This window comes from Elephantulus edwardii, unplaced genomic scaffold, assembly GCF_000299155.1.
Source record: "Elephantulus edwardii isolate Elephantulus edwardi_28Jun2011 unplaced genomic scaffold, EleEdw1.0 scaffold00044, whole genome shotgun sequence".
Taxonomy (NCBI): domain Eukaryota; kingdom Metazoa; phylum Chordata; class Mammalia; order Macroscelidea; family Macroscelididae; genus Elephantulus; species Elephantulus edwardii.
The window spans coordinates 4,059,881-4,075,848 of record NW_006399794.1 but is presented as its reverse complement, the minus strand read 5'-3'; the positions used below and the strand labels follow the sequence as shown (position 1 = coordinate 4,075,848).

Below are 15,968 nucleotides of genomic sequence, written 5' to 3'. Positions count from 1 at the left end.
CAGCTGAGCGCACTTGAGACAGGGCAAAGGTGAATGAAAGGGGCCAGCTCCATCTCCTGGGTAAACAATCTTGCTCCTAGTGAGGTGATACCACAGGTGGCAAGTAAGAATCAGAAGACTGTGGCAAGTGGTAGATGTGATAAAGAGGGAAGATAACTGTAGTTATGGAGAAATTGGCAGCAGGCCTGTCGAAGGAGAGCTGCCAGGAGCAAAGAGAAGACAGTCGTATTGGGTGGGCTGTGAGGCCGAATGAGAAATCAGTTGATTTCTTGAGTGAAGGGTCACAGGAGGACCTTTATCTCTAGTGAATATCACTGGTGCTTGAAGGGATTCGGGGGGTCCTCATCTTTAGGGTGCAGCATTCTTGACTTGTAACTTTGGCAGTTTGAAACCACCAGCTGCTCTGCATTGGAATTGACTGCTGACCCTTTAGTGGGTTTCTGAGACTGTAAATCGCGGGGGAAGAGATTGCCCATCTTTCTCCCCTGGAGCCCCTAGTGGATTTGAACCAGAGAGGCACAGCCTTTGGGTTCACAGTGCAACGCCCTACAGGCTGCGCCACCAGAGCTCTTTCCTCTAAGAGAGAAGGATGGGAAATTTCCCCTGGTGATGGTTTACAGCCCCAGAAAGCGTTAGAGGGTCACAATAGGTCAGAATGACTTGACGGTGATGAGTCTGAGTTTATGGTTTGGTGCTTGGAAAGGAGAAGGTATGATGGCTCTGATGGGTCCCAGTTGTCACAGAGTCCTCTGTGGGGAGCTGGAGACTGGTTTGGTGGGATAAATGCCAGAAGGCAGCTGTGCTGCTTTGGCACAGGGTGGCACAAGTAGTCAGTTAATTTCTGGTGCTGGAAATTGTCATAGATTGAACTGTGTGTCTACAAATACATGGCTCTAATGGTAAATGTGGAAGCTATGTAATGATTTCCCATGAACCGATAAACCAAGTAGTTGTAAAAGGATGAAGAGTAGAATGCTTCATCCCTTAATGCCTGCAGTCTCTAACTGGATGTAAGAGCAGTTTGCCTAGTGTGTGACCTGCACTAGATTTTATCTACGTTAAAGGAGAGGAAAGAGAGTTGAGATGGGGAACCTCAGTGTCACCAAGAAATAATCACCAGGAGTTGGGTATGTCTCTTTGGACCAGGACCCGGAAAGTCCTTTACAAGGGGGAAGATCCAGGACACACAGAGGTTACCTAGGAACATTTGGCCCATAGAAGCTGAAGAAACAAAGACGTTGTTCTACAACAGACAAAGAGAAAACCAGCCATCCCAATAGAGCTGATGTCTAGACTCTGAAACAATAGGAGAAGAACTTTCTGGTCAAGCGATCCACGTGTGGTATCTTTGTTTACACCAGAGGTTTGAATCTATCAGTGGCTCCACTGATGAGCAGTCCCTTCTGGTTAAGATTTACACCCTAGGAAACCCTGTGGAAGGTTGTTATAAGTCAGAATTGACTCTTCAATGACTGACTGAGTGATATAATCAAGGCAGAATTCATTGAGCAGCAGTGAAGGAAGACTGGATTCTATATGGAGGAAGGAGACATGTGAGCCAGGTGTGCTGATGACTCCAGTAATGGCTGCTTAGTTCCTGAGTGTCTCCAGGACTTGAGGTGACATCATTTGAAACGGTGCTATTTCATGAATGAGCAAGGCGATGTCGTCACAAAACAGACTTGCATATAAACGCGAGCATGTGGTATTTGAACCAAACCTTGTGTTCCTTTCCCACAAAGAATTAGTGAGATCATCATTTAAGGTGATAGAATCAGAGGGACCTGAAATCGATGCTGTTCAAATCCCTTCCAATACCCGAGATCCAGATGAGCTCTCGCTCCAGAAAACATCAGGCTTGATGCTGCTTGTGGGGGTGGCTGGATCGGGCAGGTGCCAGGAGGCAGGAGGATAGGGTCTCGTGGCCACCTTGCTTTTTTCACTTGGTTTGGGCTCCTTCCCATCTCTGGACTCATGACTCCTCTCTAAAGCAGTGAGGTTAGACCAGTTGATTGGCATGATCTTTTTTGGATCTAAAGCCCCAAATTTCTCACCCAGTGAAATATGGTGTGATTGTCTAGCTGTGACTCTGTTCATATTCTTTGTGGAGACTGTTCATATGTCAAGACAGTGCTGTGTCATTTGAAGATTGAGTCTCTGGGTGGTGCAAATATTTAATGTGTTTTGCTGCTAACTAAAAGGTAAGATGGAGCTCACCCAGAGATACCTTGAAAGAAAGGACTGGTGACCTGCTTTAAAAAAAAATCAGCCACTGAAAACCTTGTGGAGTCCAGTTCTACTCTGACGTCAGGCCAAATCGACAGCTAGCTGTCTGTGGGGAGAGCCTGGTTCTTTTGATGTCATCCTCACCTCTCCTGCCCTCTGGTGTTAGAGCAGTGAGTTGCCTGTCTGTCTCTGGCTACCTGTTTTCTGTATTTACTTTATTCTAATGAGGTAAGGAGCTGCCCTGCCAGCCCCAAGGGCACACAGTTAGAATTTACCAATGGAGAAAGATGAGCAATCTCCTCTCATGCAACTTACTGCCTCTGAAAACCCACATGGTACATAGAGCAATGAGGAAGAAGATGAGCCATCTCCTCTGATGCTGTTTTACAGCCTCAGAAACCCACCGGAGGGGCAGCTATTAGTCAGATCCGACTCTATGGCAGAATTTGAGTTTTGAGTTTGAATTCAGAAGGGATTCTCCTATTCAGATTTCTAATCTCGGAAACCCAGTGGAGGGTGCTTATGACTTGAAACTGACTAGAAGGCAGTGAGTTTCTGAGTCGAAGATGCTCTTAGTGACCTCAGGTCTGGAGGATGATTCTTGCTCTCATTCTGAGAGATGTGTTAGGTGAAAGCATAAATGATTTGAAACTTCTTCATGGTAGGGACAGCACCAGTGATTAATCAGAGCGAAAATATTGTGCCATGTATGTAGCAAAGACTCCTTATCACTACTTAGAGACCTCAGCCCAATTAGCTGCTGATGTTTCCCATTTCTCCTTGTCCTTGGTTCGTAGAAAGAAAAGTTTCAAGATGATTCGGTCGCAGTCCCTGTCTCTGCAGATGCCAGCCCAGCAAGATTGGACAGGCCCTCCAGCAGCCAGTCCAGCTATGTCCCCCACGACCCCTGTGGTCGTTGGACCAACTTCCCAGCCCACACCGGCACCCTATGCTATGCCCGAGTTCCAGCGGGTCACCATCAGTGGAGATTACTGTGCGGGGGTAAGGTGTCTCCCCACTTCCTGGTGACTCCTGCAGGGGCCTGTGTGAGTGTGGTGTGTGTTTTGTATGCAGAGACCAGGGGCCTCTCAAGTCATTAGAAGCCTGGCCCTGTCTCATGGGTATTGGGGAGGGAGGTACTGGAGGCCAGAGAGGAGTGTCTTAGAGGAGGTTGTGGGAATGGATGTGTCTAGGAGAACATACCCATGTCCTGGTGTCCCAGTGATGTAGAACCAGGGCTATAGGCTGACACTCTTCTATGCTATTCTGTGAATGCTGTCCTTTGTCCCTATAACTCATTAAGAAAGGTACCAGCTTGATCCCTTTACTACTTCCAAATATTTAATGGAGTCAAAGACTTGGTTTGTTTGAAATAGGTGAAAGGTTATTGCTGATTCAATTTTTCTCACCCACTTACCTTCAGAAAGGGTTGTGTTTTAGCTGTACCTTGAGGTTCCCTTTATTCCTTTTATAAAAACGTTTATTTCCTTTATAAAAGCTCTGAGGGAAGAGAAGAAGTCTTTGCTTATGGAACATGGCGCTTCTTCTGTTAAGGGTGATGGAAGAGCAATCTCCTCCTGTACCAGTCAGACCTGATTTGATGGTACACACACAAAAATAATAAAATAAAATGAAAAAAAGTTTTTAAAAAAGGGTAATGGAAAGTTCCGAACACAGATAATGTTAGTGGGTGCAAATATGGATGTAATTAATGACACTAAATGGAACGTGGGAAAAATGCTAAAATGGCAAATATTTTGTGTACATATACATACGTCTATGCTTACATATACATACGTCTATACTTACTGTTATGTGCCAGTGAGTCTGACCCGACTCATAACTGATCCTCCAGTGGGTTTTCAGAGGCAGTATATCACACAGGAGCAGATTGCCCATTTTTCTCTCTTGGAACAGCTTTTGGGTTGGCAGTGCAACTCTTTACCCACTAGGCCACCAGAGCTCCCTAATACTATAAAAAAAAGTCTGAAACAATAATAAGAAGCACTAATCTTAAATTTAGAAGATAGGTACATGGGTGTCTATTATACCATCTTTAGTTGTGATCTGTATGTCTAAAATATTTGAAAACAAAACATGACATTTTAATCATGAGAGCAAAGGAGGGACATTCCAGGCCTTTGTCTCCCACTCTCCTCTCTCTGCCATGTCCTGTGTCCCCTGCTGTCACTGCTTGGCTGGCATCTCCTCAGGAACATCAGCTTTCTAAGAGACTCATCCCTCCCAGACGGAGATGAATGAGCTCCCTGAAAGTGGGAGCTTACCTCCTTCCTCAAATAGGTGGCAGTTTGGGGAAGTAGTCTGTCCATGGACTTGGGAAATAAAGTAACTCAGACCCTGGATTTGACTTTGTGATTTCCTGATAAGTTATTGAGTCTCTTTGGATCTCAGTTTTCTTCTTTGTAAAATGGGTTACAGGGAAGTAAAAAAAAAAAAAAGATTTATGGAAAAAAACTGGCACATAGAATATGTCAGTAGGTTTTAGTGACTGGGTGAATTGGGGTGACTGCCTGGATTTAATCAGAAGACTGGGATTGGCAAAACATTAACCATATTGTTTACACAAACACTTGAGGTATAGTGAACACTTCTTATCTGTTAGGTGTGGTGGGAACCTCCTGAAATCCTAGTTCCTGGGCAAGGGTCAAACCTTGCAATAATTTTTAAAACATCTTTTATTGTGGTTTTTGGGAAAGTTTACAGGGGAAATCAGTTTTGCATTCAACAGTTTATAGGCATTTTGTTTCCCAACATTGCTTGCAACTACCCCAATGTGCTATCACCCTTCCTTGTTCCTCCTTGTGTTACTGTTTCCATCCGTCCTTATGCTAGGTCTTTCTACAGAGAGAAGTGTCAGGCCTACTGTGGTAACTCTTTTATGGATACCTCCTTCCTGCAGATCACTGTGGAGGACTATGAACAGGCCGCCAAGAGCCTGGCCAAGGCCCTGATGATCCGGGAGAAGTATGCCCGGCTCGCCTACCACCGCTTCCCTCGGACCACAGCTCAATACCTGGGTCATCAACGAGCCTCTTTGGAAGAAGGCCTCCCAGGTACGGTGCTGTGACCAGTGGAGGGGTTCTGAATGCAGGCATGATCCAAGCATTGGTCCCAACTCTGCTGGCTCGATGCATTTCCCCAGATGATGGTCTAAAGGCAGGACCCGAGTATTAACTTCTACAATGATATGGGCTGCTTTCTCCAAAGATCAGGGCTTTTCTTTGCACTATAGGCCTAGTCCTGTATAGAGCTGAGTGTTAGATGTTAATAGAAAAAGAGGGATGGAAGTCAGTCTCTGATATTGGGGAGAGAAACAATCTTGTGTGGAATATTAAACAATACTATCAGACAAGCCAGCACTTGCTGAGTTGGTGGTGGGGTGCGATGGCGGTAGATCTGAAGACATGTTCTACAACAGGGAAAAAGGTCTTGGACTAAAACATCCCTGCATTTAGATCTTGATTTTGCCACTTTCTTGGACCCTTAGGCAAGATATTGTTCCAGCTCAGTTTCCAGTCTATCAAGTGGGGCTACTAACATTGTCTAGTCCCTGGAACTGTTGTGGGGGTTAAGTGAGAGGGTGCCCATGAAGTCCAGTGAGCAACCTTGAGGCTGCTTTTAGGCTGTGGAGTTCAGGAAAGGGGCAACAGGGATGTGAGTACATCCGGCCTGTGTAAGGGTCTGGGAGCATCAAAGGATGTAGGGTAAATAATACAAGGGAAATAGGAAGCCTCCCTCTTGTAAGTTAGTTGCTGTTGTTGTTCATTGCCATTGAGTCGAGTATGACTCATAGTGATGCCATGAACAAAAGGCTTGAAGCCTTTCTACAACCATCACCATTTATCAAAGTTCACGGTTTCCAGAGGCATGCTGTGTAGAAAACAGATGCCACTCCTGCTTCCAAACCTGTCTTAAACTGAGAGCTTTATCAAACGTTGTCCACCATATGTAACTGTTATGGCATTTGACACCCCAGTGGCACAAGGTTCAGCATCACAGCAACCCCAGGTTACCTCAGTACAGCATATTGACAGAACAGTGCTGTACCATTTAGAAGAATGTTCCTCCAAAATATAATAACAATCGGCTTTTAAATACAAAGGCCTTAGTGGGGAGCTAGTGAGGCCCTGGTGCTCTGTGCTAATGCCTGGGACTCTGGCTGTGCCTGGATAGTCTGACCAAGTTGGCTTCTTGCCTACTGTCTCCTTGAAGCTCCAAGGCCTGCCTATGAGCATTTGTTACCACCTCTCAGCCACTCTCAGCCCTTCTGGTCTCTTTACCGTGTCTGCTGGAAGGAAGTTGATCCCACCTCTCCTTGGCATAGGCAAGAACAGGCAGCAGTAAAGCCTGACACAAACTCTAGAATGGTATTTTATCACCAGGAGCCTGGCAGCACCGTGATTAAGCACTCAGCTCTTAATGGAAAGATCAGCAGTACGATCCACAAACTGCTCTGCAGAGGAAAGATGTGGCAACTTGCTTCTGTGAAGCCTTCGAAACCCTAGAAGGCAATTGTCTTGAACTGATTCAACAGCGGTGGGGTTTTGGGGTTTTTTTTAAAAGAATCATGAGTTGGAAGCCACTTGATAGCAATGGATTTGCTTTTTGCCATATATATTACTATCATATACTACGATAATCTATTTTCTTGATAAATTCTCTCTCTGGCCAAAAAATGAGTTGAAGCTAAGCAGCACTAGAACGAGAGGTTTCAGCTCTCTGCATATTGGCCAAGCCCACCCAGTATGCAGCTGCTGAGCTGCCACCAGCCCAGGCTGGAGCAAACGCTGGGCTTTGTGTACGGACGTTCCGCTCCTCAACGAGCCCTGCCAGGCAGTAGGTGTTATCTTTGCATGAGGATATCAAATCAGAGAGGTTGTGTGATTTGTCCAAAGTCTCACAGGCTGGAAATAGCCAATTTCTGCCCCATGTGGGCTAATTCAATCCACAGTCATGAAAAACACACTACACTCTCATTGCTGTTCTATGCTTTGTAGGAGAGAGAACTCAATAAAACCCTCAAACTCATTGCCATGGAGTTGGAACTGACTCATAGCCGACCATCTAGTAAATTATCAGAGGCTATGAACTGTGTAGGAATAGATTGCCCACATTTCTCCCATGGAGCAGCTGATGGATCCAAACCGCCTGCCTTTGGGATGGTGGTGACTCCTTTCTCACAAGGCCACCAGAGCTCCCTGTTAGAGAGAGAATCCCTATTTTATGAGTAGCTGGAGGCTTCTCCTCTAGCTCATAGACTGCTCTGGGCTTGGAAAGATGTGAGGGAACGGGGTGGTTTCCCACTGGACAGTCCCAGGTGCTGTCTGTTCTCTTAGTGGGAGTATAGCATCTTGAGGGCCCAAAAGCACCATGGAAGCTGAAACCCACTGCTTTCAGATAACTTCCAAATCACAGTGACCCTCCATCAGTTTTGGAAGCTGTAAATCTTTACAGGACAAGACTACTCATCTTTCTTCCATAGCCTTGAACTGCCAACCTTTTGGTTGACAGGCTGATGCATCATTGTACACTATGTCACCAGGGCTCCTTGGAAACTGAAAGTAATTTCTATTAAATTTAAAAGAAAACCTCAACAAACCAAACTTAGTGAAGTGTCAGTCATGTACTAGGAATTAGTCACATGCCAAAACACACATGATGAATTAATAAATTGACATAATGTTAAACACCCACGAGAAACTGTAAAGCTGAGAAGGGCGACGTGTCTCACTGATCAGTGAAGCTGGTTGGATTTTAGAGAGCGTGGCCAGGATGTGACTTGTGGATCTCTTGAGGTCAAGGGTACTTTGTCATCACTCAATCCTGTTTTGCAGACTTCCACCCTCCCCCCAAACCCCAAGAAGACCCTTACTGCCTGGATGATGCACCCCCCAACCTGGATTACCTGGTCCGCATGCAAGGGGGCATCCTCTTCGTGTATGACAACAAGAAGATGCTGGAACGCCAGGAGCCCCACAGCCTGCCATACCCTGACCTGGAGACCTACACAGTGGACATGAGCCACATCCTGGCGCTCATCACCGACGGCCCCACGTAAGTCTCCTCCCCAGGCCCATCTCTCTTGGGATGGATTCTCCTCTGTTGCTGGAAAAGGCTAAGTAGGTCACTCTGCACTGGGCTTTCCTACACATAAGTCATCTCTGAAGGTGTAACCTTCCCTCTCCTTAGTGCTGTGGGGGTTTCTGTAATGATTTCCCTTTGCTCTCTCTCCCTGCTTCTCCTGGGCAACTTGCCATTTTTCAACAACCTGCCACCTTTCAGCCCTGGGAAGAGTAGGCCGGAAGGAGAGGAGCTGACGTGTTTAGAGTTGTTACTAGCTGACAGGTTTGCACACATAAGCATAGAGTTTGCTAGTGGTCCCTGTATACCTTAAGATGACAGTCACCTGCTCCCCAGGAGGGGTGACAGCTTTGCTGAGTTACCAGCCTAGGGCACTGCTGGAGATGGTGGAGGATTGAAGACAGTTGCTTCACATGTTGGGTTTTCCACATTTCTAAAAGGGAGAGTGGCAGGGAGATTGGGAACTTTGTGTCACAATACCCTCTGTGTTGCTTCATGAGCTTGGCTTTGAGATAACCTAGCAGGTCACTGTCTTTCTGAATTTGAGCCCTCTCTCTTTGGACTCTGCTGGCCTGTGGTAAGGGCTTGTGCTGCCAACCCAACAGCATGAATCCACCAGCTGTTTTGAGGGAGAAAGAGAACAATCTCCCATGTGACTCACTGTCTCTGAAAAGCCGCTGGAGGTTGGCTATGAGGAAGTTCTAACTTGACGGTACACAACAACAACAATAACTTTTTGATGAGCACTTTTTTGGTGAGCACTGTCTAGTCTGTCATGGCAGTTCAGAGTTTCCTCAGTACAAGAGCCTTGTAGGAGCCATGCTGGAGCGCCCCAGCAGAAGTGAGGGGCTGCAGGGGGTGAGGGGGGAAAAGCCCCTGAGTTCAGCTGTTCACTGAAAAGTTGGCAGTTTGAGTCCACTCAGAGGTGCCTCAGAAGAAAGGCCTGGCAATCGACTTCTGAAAAAACCAGCCACTGACCCTCCTGTGGAGCACAATTTGACTCTGACACACAAAGGGTAGACACAAGCAAAGATTGACTTCTGGAAACTCGGGAAGGAGAAGGTGCCAGTCAGAGCTCAGGAACCTCTTTTCTGCTCCTGCCTTTTGGGATTTGCTTGGAATGGACAAAGTGCTAGTGTCTAAGGGTGGGGAGCAGAGTGAGTTCAGACATGATCTAGGCATTTGGCTCTGGACTCACTGACTGCAGGGTAGAACCAAGGCGTGGAGAGGACAGGCCAGCCCCTGGAAGGCACAGCCAGTGTGAGGAGAACCTTTTAGGGCAACCCAGAGACAGCAGGGACATGGAGGAAAATGGACATTCTGGGAGATGTCTGGGCAGTGGCTGTCCCTTACAGTCTCCTTTTGGCATGTGTCTTGGCACACAGATGATTGTACTGTCCACTGGGCCAGCAGGCACTTTTTTTTTAAGAACAGAGGACTAAATGTGAGGGGAGCAGCAGTTTGAGGGCACAGGGAAGCAGAAAGGCCTGAACTGTGATTGAAAGTTCCTGGTGGTGTGGATGTGAGCATGTGTAAAAAGAGGAAGGGCCCTGTGGGGATGGACATTCTGACCTTTACCAATTTCACAAAGGGGAACTGTCCCCATCAACAACATCGACATCACAAAACCAGTTCTCATGAGGTCAGACTTGTCCCCCGTGCTTCCACATCCCTTTCTATTCGCCCCAACCACAATCTTACTACTTTACTGGCTCCAAAATTCAGTGTGAACTCACAGATTACACAGAACCATATTGGGGAAGTAAAAAAGCCATAATCAGGTTATTGTGGTTGCTGTTGTTGATTGCCTTTGAGTCGAGCACAACTCACAGCGACCCTATGAGCAAAAGGCCTGAAGCCCCTCTACAGCTATCAACATTTATCAAAGTTCATAGTTTCCGGAGACATGCTATTTAGGAAGTGGATGCCATTCCTGCTCCAAAACAATCAGGTTATTAGCAGAATACAATCAACTTCTGAAATGTACTTGCAGCCGCCTCAGCCTTGAGCCTTGTGGCTTTAGGTCAGTGTTACAGAGTCCTTAGTCCTGCTGATTATGGCTGTCCTCCCTTCCCCCACCTCAGGGCCTCCACCAAACTTGAGCTAAAGGCTCTTAGTTCTGGTTCCACGCAGGGTAGCATTCCTAAGGTGTGCTCTGTCTCCTGTCGGCTTCTGGTTCTCTGCTGTGGCCCTTATGACAGCTGCTCCTGGAGGCTCTGGTCTGATTTTCTCAAGAATATCTGTTCCTGAAGATTGAGTGGCATTCTCTTGCTTGCTCTTTTCTGGTGGTGAGGTTCCTCCTGCTGTGTCGTGGATCCCTTCCATGTAATGGTGAGACTAGCTCTTCCCCTTGTGGATTGGTGAGAGAGAAAGACAGAGAGAGAGAGAGAGAGAGAGAGACAGACCAATCCCCTTGTGGATAGACTAATACGTCCTGTTAGCTTATTTACGCCCATCCACATGGGAAAGTAAAATTCAATGGCTAGGAAAGCCATTTAGAACACTTCACACCACAGGATGTCAGCCACGATCAATGTGTGGCCCCCCACGCCCACCCCTTTCTGGGAGAACCTCTCCTTGTCCTTAAGTTCCTGAGGCCCTCAGTCTGACAGAGAGTTCTGTCCAAATAACAAACACTCCTGTATTCCTAATCCATGAAACAAAACAGCCTACTCTTAACTAAGTAGAGAATGCCTCAAATCTTGGCTTTGGAGGAGGTCAAGAGGAGGGTACCCTTTCACTCCACATGGGGCAGATTAACTATGTTATTGATCTAGGCAGAAAAGTTCAACTCCTGTCAAGGAATTAGAGGTAATTGCAGATAGGTGGGACCACTGTTGTTGTTAAGTGCCTTTGAAAACCGACTCACAGCTAGCTGCCCCTCCTGTAGGTTTTCTAAGGCTGTAAATCACATGGGAGAGTTCCCTTCCTCTTGCAAAGCAGGTGGTGGATTCAAACCACTTGCCTTTGGGTTGGTGGTACAACTCTTTGCCCAGTAGGCCACCAGAGACTAGACAGGATCGCTGGGTGGTACAGATGGTTAATGTGTTTGGCTGCAAGCTGAAAGGTGAGAGGTTAGAGTTCACCCAGAGGCTTCTCCACAGAAAGACCTGGAGCACTACTGAAAAATCACCCATTAAAACTCCAGATCACAGTTCTCTGAGACACATGAGATCACTGTGAGTTGAAATTGACTAGACAGAGGGGGCTGATTGAGGAAAGGAGTAAGGAAGGGGAGGGAGACTTATTGAGCATTTCGTTCAGACACAGGAAGCAATTTAACTTCACTTTCATCTTGGGCATTACCATCTCCATGTTCACTCAGCAGAGGTCTGTGCAGATAAAATGGGAAATGGAAGAACCTGTATTCAGTTCCAGAGTCCGCTTTCTGCCACTCCATATGTTAATGCTTTACTTAATTTATGGAGTACTCAAATATGGTTATATAATTAACTGAGATATTAGAAAGAGAGAAACCCCTCTACCCTCCCCAGGTCACGCTGCCTGAGTCCTCCACCACAGTGTCTGTCACTGCAGGTCTCCAAGCGAGAGAGCTTGACTGCAGCTTCTCATGTACGGTTTCTCCCCTTTCTCTCAACCTGCAGGAAAACGTATTGTCACCGGCGACTGAACTTTTTGGAATCCAAGTTCAGCCTTCATGAGATGTTAAATGAAATGTCTGAATTCAAAGAGTTGAAGAGTAACCCCCACCGAGACTTCTATAACGTGAGAAAGGTGCGTGAGTGGGCCAGTGTTCAGAACCAAGCCTGCCTGTCCCTCCCAGCCTCCTGAGAGGCCCAGAGCCCTGTCCCTGTGATAATCAGGGTCTCCAGCTGAGGGAGGTCAGCTGTGTTGTTCAGGAAGAAGACTGGAGACATGGATTCCTTGCCTCAAGTAGTGGCTGACACAGTGCTTGATATCTCCATAAATGAAGCCTCTGTCCAGGTTGTGTGTCTGTTAGGATGTGTCCTTTCCCTTGGGGGACAGGACATGGCTTTGTAAAGTTCCAGAGTGTCTGGCACGAACTCCTATTTTGATGGGTTAAGAAAAGAGAGGCTGGTTTCAGTTAATGAGTATGAGGAGCCTGGGGAAGTATCTTGAGAATTTCTAGGTAGACACTACCTAAGTGGACAGCCTGGAGTTTTAACCTTCAACACCACTTGTTCTAATCAGGTGGATGCTGTAATCATCTCTTTGCTATACACCATTTAGTTGGAACCAACTCATAGCTGACTGTCCAGCTGGTTTTGAACCTCATGCTTTTGAGGTTGCAGCATATCACGAAGGCCACCAGAGTTCCAGTGGGGTTTAAGAGACAGTAAATCACATGGGAGGAGACTGTCTGTCTTTTTCCATGGAGCACCTGGTAGATTCGAACCATGTGCCTTTGACAGTGCAATTCCTTACCATTATACCATAGTCATCTCTTAACCCTGATCAGAGGGTATCCCACATGTCAAGTGCAGTCCCAAATGGGTGTTCCAGGAAGGTCCTCTCCCAGCCTGTGCAGCCCGGTCCCCTCATGTATGGCGTGTGCCTGAGTGCTTCCTGCCACCTGGGCAGAGCTGTCCTCTATTATTGCACTGACTCTCACTCCCACGTCACATCTGTTTGTTTTTGAGGTGCAACCCCAGCAGGTGTACCTGGGCCAATCATCTGTTCTCTGGCTGGAACGTGGCAAATAATCCTGATGGGGGATTCTGAGGCTTCCTGATGCCTCTCCTTGGGGTTCTCTGTACCCCTGAGAGTAAATATAATCTACACAGAGATGGCCTTGATTGATGTCTTGGGAACTAGAGGCTGTGGTTCTAGAACCAATGTGACCTCTTTTCTGCCTCTTGCTTCATTCCACAGAGATCGTCCCAGGTCTGCTCAGAGCTGGTCCTGAGTCTTCTGTTCCTGGGTGACGATGAAGCCTGCTTCCTGGGTGCTAGCTGCTTCACTTACCACCCAAGTCTGTGCTGTGGTGGAGAACTGACTTCCTTTTAGGAATGGGTACAATGGACTGGCAGAGCTGCTTCTGTGTGTCTCAGGTGCCTGCCAGTGTCACTGGGACAGGCTTGTTTGTGCTCTGAGGGCGGGAGCTGTGGCCATAGATGTTTGTGGTCGATGTTTGTTGAATTGTCTGCATCATCAGAGCAGATGAGGGATTATGACACGTTTAGTTTCAACCAGCAGGATTGTGTCAATGGGTCTTTCTTTTTATCTGCTCGGAGCTAAGCACAAGGGGTTGAGTGTATTTGCTGTTTGGTTAGAATTAGGCCTTTTCCACTTTGCTTTAAGTAGTCATATCAGGAATAACAGATATGTTATCTTCTTTGCCAAATGGATTGATTGCAAGTGACTTGTTGAGACTACTTTTGAAGCTTAGTGACAAGGATTTCAGCAGTCTATTATTGATGGCTGCTCTGGGTGTGGATGTGGACTAAGTTGGCATTGGCCATCCCTGCTTAGAAACTCTGTAATTTGTTTTGTTTAAACCTGGATCTAATTGAGATCAGGGAATTAACTTAGATTTTCTGGTGAAATGAAAACACTGACATCCAAATCTCTTTAACTTGTTCCTAAAATAGTCACTTTTTGGTGTTCTGAACTTTGGATTGGATGCTTCCTGAACTTGTTGAACTGAACAGCTTGTTCAGTTGTTTTTTGTGAGTCATGGAGGGAAGGACTGGCTGGACCTCTGTGTTGTTTGCTAGGTAAGCTGGAAGACACAACCACAGACGCAGAATGTCCTGAGTCATGCTGAGATAGTTGAGCCCAGCTGTATTCAGCTGATCTAAGCCAGGCTGACCCTTTCTTGGGGGTCTCCATGAGCCCAGTCTAGTACCTAAGCTGTATAAGCACTGGGGTGCTTTGGATGTCAAAACAGCTCAAAGAAGTTTCATTTCTATAATGTCCAGGGGTCTGTCTTCCTGCTATGAGTGGCAAGATACATGGCACAAAGAGTCCTGGTGAGTGAGTGAATGAGGTGGCCGGTGACATGGTCTGTAGATCAGATGTCTGGTTTGGCGTGACTTGGAGATGCCTGGCCAGCCATAAACAGCATTCGCTGGTCTGAGGTCAGCCCGCCTCCTCATCACAGCCTTGGCAGTGTGCCCAGTTGGCCACAGCAGTGACCGCAGAGTGCAGTCTGTCAGCAGATAGTAGTACTCAGCTTGTGAGGTTGCTGTCACTCTCACCAGGGCCTCCTTTCAGCCCACCTCTCAGATCAGCCAGGGCTTCATTTCTTTAAAGATAGTGGCTAAGGGGAGTGTGTGGCATATTCAAGCAACTGAAAGCAATTCTGTGAGCAGAGCACAGTAGAAAGGGGAGAATGGAGATGAGGGATGTGGGAAAATGGTAGGGGACAGGTCGTTTGAGCAGAGACCTCTTCTTTAGATTGATGTAACATATTTCATAACACAATAAAATTGTATTTTTTTTTTAAAAAGAAATTCTAGATTCTCTAGTGTAGAGAATGGATTGGATGAGAAGAAAATGGCAAGACCAGTTAGGAGGAGATCGTTGTCTTTATTCAGGCGTGAGAGCTGAAGGCTTAGCTTCCTATGCCAGCAGTGAGGTTAGAGAACATTGCAGGTGCTTGAGACGTAGTTAGAAAGTAGACTTGACTGGACTAGTTGACTGTTGGGGACGCGTAGGCCCAGGACAACTCCTAGATGTCCTGCTTGAAAAATGTTCTCAGACCTGGAAGACCACCAGGCTCGGGCTGAGGTGGACTTTCCAGAGACAGAAAGTCAGCTTTTGGCATTAAAGCTGAGGTGCCTTTCAAGTGGAGGTGTCAAGTAAGTAGTTATGTACACTTCCGGGGCTGATGGCCGGCAATATTGATTGACAACTTGCTGGCGTAAAGAGACTATCTATGGGCCTGGCAATGGGTCACATCACCTCTGGAGAGAGCATATGTTGTTGTTGCTGTTAAGTGCTGTCAAGTCGTAGGCAACTCATAGCGACCCTATGAATGAAAGACCTGAACGCTTGTATAACTTTCATTGTTTCTCCAAGTTCATAGGGTTTCTGGAGGCAAACTATTTAAGGAAGTGGATGCCACTCCTGCTTCCAAGCTTGTTTTAATCTGGGAGCTCCACCCAACACTGTCCACCATGGGTAACCATTATCACATTAGACTCATCAGTGTCACAGTGTTCAGCCTCACAGCAGGCATGAGTTACCTCTGTACAGTAAATGGACAGACCAGTGCTATGCCACTTAGAAGAATGTTTGACCAAAAACAATTAAAACTAGGCCTAAGGGCTGCAGATTAAAATCTCCTACCTTTGGCTTGGTAGCATCACTTTCTGTCCACTAGGCCAACAGAGTTCTCTCTATGTTGTTGTTATTGTTAAGTGAGCATATAGTGTGGAGAGAGCATATAGTGAGAAGAAAAGTGACCAGGCCTGAAGAAATGTCAGTGTTGAGAGGTGTGGCATCCAGGATGAATCTTCAGAAGAGTTTAAAAGAGACAGACCAGAAAGGCAAGAGACAGACAGGGACAACCTGGTGTCATAGAAGCATCTGTGAACTAAACTTAAGTCTCATAAAGTTTTTGGGACCCCTTTTTATCCCTTCTGAAAGAGAAACGCCTTTCCATGGAATGTGGGGAGAGGTCTAAGGTCTCTGTGTATTTCTTTTTTTTTTTT

At 46.6% G+C, this 15,968-nt stretch overlaps 1 protein-coding gene across 1 annotated transcript in view; it reads left to right on the top strand.

Moving 5' to 3' along the window:
• The window catches only part of AMPD3 (adenosine monophosphate deaminase 3), a 45,510-nt gene that overhangs the window by 13,876 nt on the left and 15,666 nt on the right, over nt 1-15,968 (top strand). The window contains exons 3-6 of the mRNA XM_006885417.1: nt 3,024-3,228; nt 5,147-5,300; nt 8,082-8,301; nt 11,934-12,063. Of these exons, the coding sequence (XP_006885479.1) occupies nt 3,024-3,228; nt 5,147-5,300; nt 8,082-8,301; nt 11,934-12,063 (709 nt within the window). The remainder of the gene's footprint in view (nt 1-3,023; nt 3,229-5,146; nt 5,301-8,081; nt 8,302-11,933; nt 12,064-15,968) is intronic.